Source organism: Dermacentor albipictus, chromosome 4 (genome assembly GCF_038994185.2).
Source record: "Dermacentor albipictus isolate Rhodes 1998 colony chromosome 4, USDA_Dalb.pri_finalv2, whole genome shotgun sequence".
NCBI classification, from domain to species: domain Eukaryota; kingdom Metazoa; phylum Arthropoda; class Arachnida; order Ixodida; family Ixodidae; genus Dermacentor; species Dermacentor albipictus.
This window is the reverse complement of record NC_091824.1, coordinates 81570135-81578857: the sequence shown is the minus strand read 5'-3', so window position 1 is coordinate 81578857 and position 8723 is coordinate 81570135. Positions and strand designations below refer to the sequence as shown.

General features: G+C 45.4%; 1 protein-coding gene across 2 annotated transcripts in view; it reads right to left on the bottom strand.

Annotated features, from left to right (window-relative positions):
• Nucleotides 1-1498: 1498 nt before the first annotated feature.
• mas (trypsin-like serine protease domain-containing protein masquerade) overlaps nt 1499-8723 on the bottom strand; it is an 89451-nt gene continuing 82226 nt past the window's right edge. For both annotated transcript variants that reach the window (XM_070537172.1, XM_065445946.1), the window contains exon 9: nt 1499-3117. In XM_070537172.1, the coding sequence (XP_070393273.1) occupies nt 2950-3117 (168 nt within the window). In that variant the 3' untranslated portion in view covers nt 1499-2949. The remainder of the gene's footprint in view (nt 3118-8723) is intronic.

The following is an 8723-nucleotide window of genomic DNA, read 5'->3' as shown; positions in this document are numbered from 1 at the left end:
AGAAAAATAAGACTGCCGTCGCCTGCAGCAATCTTTTATTTTAATTGCCAAACTTTGATTTCTTGCCAAGCACCTCTCTCTGACTCGGAAATCAGTGACTTTGTGGAGCCATTTTAGCCATGGCGACGAAGCTAAAAAAATTTCTGACGAGTGTTCAAGGGGTTTCTAGCAAGTTAAAGACAAATAATATGCAGCTTTACTGCCGTGTTAGATTTGTAATAAAATCCCTGAAACACCAAAATTGCAACAGTAGCGAAAATCGGTCCAATTTAAGAGCGTTAAAGATATGGCTGATTTCATATTACATTTACAGAATGCCTACTCGGGAATTATGAATCTACTACAGCAAAGACATGTTAGATTATTTTATATTAAGCGGAAAATTTTGCCTACTTTTAGGCCGCTATATAGTCATCCCTATATATGTGTAGTTCTAATAACAAAATCCAAATTGAATTCATAATTTATTCGGAGCTTGTTCTTACGGTAACAACAAAAAAAGAGCAACTCAGATCGTGCTTCTTTTTTTTTTTTTGCCTCTGCTGACTCACTAAATTAGTTGAGCTTGGGTTTTTCGGAGCTCTTGTGTCCTAATTTTTTGTACGGTGCGTTGAGGTAGCAAGCAGGCGAGAGCACGTGCAGCGAGCTGTTCAAGGCTTCTGCGGGGAAATTACTTCCGAACTACTCTCTAATTACACTTGCTACCTGAAATTCTCCGTGTGCATACTATATGACCTCTTCTTTTCTTTTTTGTATTTTATTCATTTATTTTTCTTAATTATTTTTTCAATTTTTTTTTGCCCGACTATAACGCATGTGTGACCAAAGCACCAGACTAATGGGAATGCGCGATGACGTCATTGCAGTATAGGAGCCAGCTGGCCGGCTGTGTTCAGATAAGAACAGTCGCAAAGGGTGTCCCGAATATTACGCTCGATAATTTTCAGTGATTTCTTTAAACAGAAAAACCCTTCCACACAACAGAAACGAGAATAATTTCCGAACACATATGTGCATGTTTCACACTGTAAAACTCTTAACTAAGGTAAGGTGCACAGATCTTGTTATCGAGTCGCAAAATGTTGCAACCTAAATAGGGCGTGGTATAGAGAATACATTATTTTTACTATAAACAGTTTACATCTGTACAACCTCTCTCACGGAATTACGATAAATTGAGTTTAATGAGTCGTCACACATGCACACACACATATGCACGCACACACGCACGCACGCACGCAAGCAAAGAGAAAGAAACAAGTAGACGGGACAAGCGCTGGGCAACCAACTGAGTTTATCAACTGAGTTAGACCAGTGCTCGCATAGCTTGTTTGTTTCTCCGCATGTGCGTATTAAGTTCGCGTTGTAAACGTGAACGCAATGTCCAGCTCCCACGAGGTGTCAGTTTGACAATTGCATCGGTTGTTTCCAGTCAACCAACAACCCACCGGATGTCTGTCGTGGTGCGTCAACGTAATGAATTTATTCATCAAAGAAAAACACGGACAAAACATACATTTTATTTCAACTTTTCCTTTCCTTCTCTTTAGTCTTCATTTCGCGCTCATAAATGCCTTCCCTCCTGTACAGACCTCGTCAAGACATTGTTCACGAACTTCTCTTTCTACCTTAACTGCTGTGACACGTAGAATGTTTTAGACAATAAAGATGAGCCAGCAAGGAGACCTAGAGATTTTGTTTCTGACTGAACGCCATGTATAGAAAGTAGTTTCGTATTAGCGCGCATTATAAATAAAAATGATGCAACACGAACAGAATGAAATGTGTGATGAAAGGTGAAAACACACGCAGCTAAACAAAGGCAGGGAACAGAATAACGTCACTCAATCAAATATGTGCTAGGAGTATTCATATTTCACCGATGTCTCCTTTTAATTCAACGCCTTTCTCTCGCATATTATGATTTTTTTATTAATTAATATCTGCTGACCCTTCTTTGAAATGTTTTCTGACGATGAAATTGATGCATGAATATATGGTAAGAATTCGACTGAGCACATTGTAGAAAAGTGAATAAGCTTAGGTGGCACTTGTTTCGACGCATGTCCAGCGGCTAGCAAATCTTGGCGAATAGGCTTTGATGTACGTGCTGAGTGACAATACTGTTATACTGCCAGCCAAGATGACGTACTACATGATATTAGGCAGATAAAAGAAAATATGGAACGTTAACGACACGAACGGCTGTAACGTGGCGACTAAGTAATATCGTGCAAAGACAAACAACTCATCCTTCCGTGAATCCGGGGACATGACATTTGCACTCTTGCAGTGTTCCGCAGAACCAGATGTTCGATTGGCACGGGACTAGGATGAATCCGTAAGGCCGCTACTTTCGATGACAACAAAATGATAATAATAAAAAAAATTTGCTTCTCAATGTGTGCTAAGGCCGTGCATGTTTTCGCACTCTCAACGAATGACGAGGAGTGACTGAAGACATGCAAAGAAATTTCGCGCTTTACACTCAGCAGAGCCTATCAGCAAGGACAACCACAAGCCCTATGAAGGCATTATGCGAGTGTTGTTTCTAGGAGTACAAGTTATTTAGACCATGTGTGCATGCCTTAAGTGTAATGAGCGTGGCGTGAATAAAGTTGTAATGTTTGTACCTGCCAGTTTGTATACTCCTAAAACACGTGACCGCAGCGCATTTAAGAGGAAGCGCGACGCGTACTTCAGAGGAACCTCACGGGCACCAGCGTTTCTGGCTTTGTGCACAATACAGTTGTGTTAAGGACAGTGAAGCCTCGTCCCAGCCCTGTGGCCCGATTGCTGTCTGCCGGAAAGGCAGGTGCACCGAGATCGCGTAGCGTTCTGCTCAGGAACTCGTGTACCGGAGATTTGTGACGAGTGTCTGCGCTAGCGCACACGTTGAGGCGCCCAGAGGGGGGATGCCACTGAGTCGGTCCCAGGAGCGACGAGGCGCTAAAGATTGTTGACGCTGATGATCTGGTTGACCCAGCCGATGAAGGATGACACCTTGACGTAGACGCCCGGCACGTCGGGCCGGCCGCAGCCGAATCCCCAGGACACCAGGCCGGCCAGCTCGTAGAAGCCGTCCACCAGGCACACCATGGGCCCGCCACCGTCGCCCTGCAGTGCATAGGAAGCGAGTATGCTGTGAGCCATCAAGAGGGTAAAATTTTCCACCAACACATTGATTACGTTCGAAAGTGCGCGTCAGTTTATTGCTTGCTTGATTGGATTGGTCTGTGTGTCCATGGCCTTCAGTTTGAAATCGTAACTTCCAGGAATAGAGGGATGAAGTGGCTTGGCGCAACCAAAAGGCAGAGTCAGCGGCAAAACACTGCTTGGCTTCCTTTGTACGCAAAGTCGACAGCGTGCGTTAACGCCGTTCATTTTTCTTTCTAAAGCTCCCTCATGATTGATTGATTGATTGATTTGTGATTAATGTGTTGCGTTAGGCCTATGTGACTGCGACCGGAAAGATTTACCATGCACACAGTCTAGCAGCAGTTGAAGGCAGTCTGCACAAGCTGCCAAACGGGCTTTTCGCTTTACATATCTGCACCCTTCAGAGCGAAACTTCTTACAGGCGCGACAGTGCGCAAAACAACCGACTTCCCGCCTGATAAAACCAGCCTGCATCGAAGGTCATCAAAACAGGCTTAACACACACACACATCGTCTGCAAAACATCGATTAATATAGCTTAGAACGTATAGGGGGTATATAGGAACATATAGAACGTATGGCTTAGAATATACTCAAAATGAATTTTAAAGTATGTGCACGCAGCCAACTGCAAAACGCAGCACCTTGCGATATCGACATCAAGGAAGGATTGCAAACAAACAAGAAAACGCTACGTCACGAATTTTCGTTGTCTGCCATGCTGCTTGCATGTGCTCTTCTCAGTTGTTGCTTGTAGTGGGACGCTCTCCGTGTCGCTGCAACTGCAGAATTAAGCGGCAGTTTTTGTCGTGTCCGCAAATTTCCCACACTGTCAGCTTGACTGCCATTGAACGTGGCCGGTGCGAGGGTTTTGAGGTTCGTCCTCGCCGTCGCCGGCCGCAATACCCGAGTCGCTGTTTACTAGTGGGTCGAATCGAAAATGATTGGCCACGTCTAATACAACTGTGACTTCCGCCTGCAGGAAATCGTCGCCGCTGGACGACGAAAACGAGGTTGACGATGGCTGCGAGGACATCGCAAAGCACGTGCAGGCGAACTAGCAACATGAAGCTCGCTTGCCAGCATGCGCGCTGGCGTGCGTGTCAGAGCATACGTCAGAGGTTTTTGTGATCACGTGCCCAGCGCAAGTTTTGGTTTCAAGGAGCAACGAGATGGGCCTTCTCTGGCCCATCTCGTTGCTCTCTGAAACCAAAACTTGGGCTGGTCGCTACAAACACGTGCGACTCTAAATAATTACCTATAGTGCTCTGAAGTAAGTGAGGTTTCGTGCCGTTATTACTGGGTCATTAGCTAGTTATTAAAGCAGAAAAAAACAGATCGAATGTCTTTTGTGTCAGTAGGCGCCCGTGTGTAGAATCTCGAATACTCTTGGATAGCAAAAACCTGGAGCTGAAACCTGGAGCTGAAACCTGAATTTCATTACCATCGACAATCATCGTGAGATGAGTTCTGCCGTACCTTTTTTTCGCCGGGACTGTAATTAAGCATTCGCTCCTGTAATCACAATTCCAATACTGCACGCAATTAGTCTGCAATTAACGGGTTAATTAGCCCATCGGTATCGTATACGACAGCTACACACCATGCGGGCAATGTTCATACTCAGCACGCTCGTGCGTTTGTGTACTATTTATTATCATCGCAGGAGGGATGCAGTAAACGATGACTGTCTGCGCGTTGATAACTTGGTGCTTGGTTTATTGGTGGCGATTTATTTATTATGATTGGTTTGCTGTGTATGAAGTGACTGCTCTAGTTAACTTGCTTGTCCACCATCTCAAATTAACATACAGAAGGTTCTTGACAGCACAATTCTTGACGCGACATATTATCTGCGGACTAGACAGATCTTCAGGGACCAAAACTCTTTCTACACAATTTGCTCTGTAGTAATTCAAGTGCTTAAAATGTCGCCGCCCACGCTATGCAGTAACATGGTGAGTCCTTCTCGACCGAACGTCTCAAGGGCTTTTCACACAGAGTCCTTGTCTCTGATAAGCGGACAAAAGGGCACGCAGATATCGTGAAGCACTAAAGGCAAGCGACACACGGAAGTGCTCGTATGACCTGTGCAGTTGCTCGTACGAGCCAACCCGCTCATCTGTCAATAAATCTATGAAGTTAACGGATAAAAACATCTTCAAATAAACCATCCATGGTCAGTCTTTTCCTTTTCTTCTTTTTTTCACTGAGAAGGTTACGGCGAGCAAGAGCATCGGTGCCTAAGGTTGCTATATTAGCTGATTCCATGATGCGCATTTATTATTGCGCTAGGCTTAACAGGGAACATTTGTAGGCGCGGTTGTAAAACGTGCACACCTCAGCAGAGGTCACAGGATGAACAGATGACTGCGTTATCTTTTCCTCTGTATCTTTTGGAACTAGAGGCACTTCACATTTTTGCAGTCTTCGAACTTGAGTGAAACACGTCGAATATCTTAATATGGATTCCGTGATTTTTGCTTTTGTTTTTATGGCGATTATGCTTTCTTTAACATGCTGACTGGCCCGCAGTCGCTCACTAACAACGATTAGTTCGAATAGCTGGAAGCAGGATGAACGTATTAATTATACTGGCTGGTTCACGGCTCTTTATATTGTACAAAGCGAGTTAAAAAGCACGAACTTATAGATAAGAAAAAAAATTTGGTTCCTTGTAAGAATAGGTTATTTTAATAGACAATAGCTGAAAATGATACTCTGACGCCTATAGGCACCATCGAAAAAGAATGCACTTGTTTAATACAAGGCAAGGCTGGAAGCAGATTTCAGAAGGTGATTTCGGCTAGGTTGTCTACGGCGCTCAAAGTGTGAAGAAAACGATAGCAAGCGCTTTACTTATTTCCATGCCTTTACCGGGCTCAATGCGTTTTCCTTCGGTATCTTTTTTTTCTCTCTCTCTCTATTTCCCTGTTTCTTTCCGGAGCGTGGGGTAACCAACCGGGCGATACGAGTTTCTGACAAACATTTCGGCTACTCCTTTCTTCTCCTTCCACCCTCCTTCTTTCTTTGACATTAGGCTGCTGCACACTGCCAGATATAATTTTAGAGCTGATACTGCAGATACAATGCATCAATGCATCTGAAAAGAGTTTTTGAAGGGATTTACAAACCTCAGTCCATTAAAGGAGAAATAAAAGTGGGCATTGGACTGCGGAGGTGGTGGTCACGCTTTAATGGTCATCGGGACGGTCTCCCCCTGCGTCGCTGTGAGAATGGTTCTGGCGTACCATGACTGGAGGGGGCACGACCTCGTAGCACTTGACAAGGAAGACGTTAAAACTGTCGCCACACCGTCTGGCTCCCAGCGAGACGGATCGGTACCTCGTTGGGGACGTTAAGAGATAACACGGCGGAAACGTTGTGCGGCGACAGCTCGGCACACACAAGGTACTAAGTGGCCACTGCTCAAAAGGCGGAGGTGCCAATGACTTGACTGGAGATGTGGCAATCTCGAACGCGCGCACATCGCTCGACTTACGGCGCAAGACATGCATGTATTACGTCGCAAGACAAGCAATTTTTTTTTTTCTGCGGCCATGGCCCCGGAAAAAAATTTGGCGGCCGTGTCTACGTGCGGCTTAATCGTCCCCTCGCTGAGGTTTTGGTCATAGTCGGCATGCCCGAAGCAGCTGTAGTTACCGTGTAGTGTAGCTAATGTTAGGAGTTAAGTTAAGAGTTAATGTTACGAGTTAATGACTGGTTCACGTGGTTGAACGTTCGAAAGTAACACTGGGGCGATGAGGGGACGCAATAATGGAGGGGTCCGGGCTCTCGCCACCTAGGGTTCTTTAACGTGCACTAAGCACAGAAGCGCTTTTTTTGTTTCACATAATCAAAATGCGAGTTCTGCGGCCGGGTACCAAACCCGAAACCTCGTGCACAGTAAACGCCATAGCCACGGATCCACCCCGGCGAATCAGCCTTAAAAGAAGTTTTGAAGTCTACAAAACTTGGGTGTCTTTGTGTACACAAGCGGCAAAATAAAACTATAGTTATTGAAAGATAGAAGGAACAACTTCATCGAGAAAGCAGCGCACTTATTCCACATATTAGCTCGTTAGGACCGAGACAAAGTTATGCGCACCTTAGCGCACTGTTGCTGAAAATTTTCGTTTGTTCGCCCGCGACACATTTCAGAGGCTCAAGCTCGACGCTGCAAGGCAACTACTTTTGCCTTAGCCTTCTCACTGCCGCTAGTGCGGACATGAACTATATGTAGACCAATAGATAGGACACCACACTAAACGATTATTATCAGTGGGCGACACCTGATTATTATCAGGTGTCAGGCGTGGAACCACGTACAAAGGCCCACCTATAAATTGAGTGGTTCTGTGATAAGGTCCAGTTTGTACGATTCCTCTTTTGTACCCAAAAGAAAAAGAAAGCTAGAATGGAAACAAGTCTATTTGCCGTACTAGTGTCCGAAACCCAAATGCGAATTCACTGCGTGCGTCGATGTGTACGTACCTCAGTATGTGCCCCAGGGGCCACAGTGTTCAATGTATGTACACATTCCACTGGGTATTTATGAGCCCATGCATGTATACACACACACATACACATGCATACGTACACAGGCAGATAGGCACATAGGACACACACGTCACAAAAGGATTAATCGTTCACTGCAGAACACTTAAATGATTCACAACAAGCATTATCTACCATACCGAGCCTTCTTGGCCTTATGTAGATGCCAACTGGAGCTGAATCAACTGAAGTTTTCTCCTTGGAGACTCGAATGAGCGCTGTTATTCCTTTCATTTGAACAGTAACAAATATTCGACAATTTCGAATAGTGAATTCTCGAATCGAATCAAATAGCAAATAATGTTTGATTCGTATTAAAAAAATGTATCGAATGTTCGCACACCATTACCGAAAGGCGACCCGGCCGTCACAGCTGAGTGACGCCGCTTGTACAGTAGATACACTACAGCAGCCGCGCGCATATTTTCGCATCCCAATGCGCTCAGCAAGTTCCGGGAGTGCGGCGTCACGCGTTTTTACGACGGCGAGACTGCGAGGGCGTAGCGCCAAACAAAGCTTTCAACTTCTTATCGCCCCGTTCTGTCTGGTCTATCAGTGGACCTTGAGCAGGGGTCTGTTCCGCCACTGGAGATAGGCTGGTGCCTTACCCAGGCGTCCAGTTGCAATATATGCCACGCGAGCGACACCCCAAACCGAGACACTTTATATTATGTACAACTCATTCTGTAGATTGCATCCATGCACTTCAGCATTCAGGCTTAAGCAGCCTGAATGCTAAAGGAATCTCAACGTAAGCTGTGTGTGGACCATTATGGGGACCACTCAGGCCACGTTGATTCAGGCCCAAATTTATTCGCAAACGCATCCTTGATTTGTGGCATCGCTGGATGCAGCAGGACACGGGCACGCGTGCAGCTCACGAGTCAACCTTCTACGTCATTACAGCCTTCTGGAATGCTCGTTTATGACTGCGTCTACACGTTAGGAGGCAGGAAGACAGCGGTACGGATCATAGAGAAAGCCGGGGTAGCCGATATTCTAGTTGA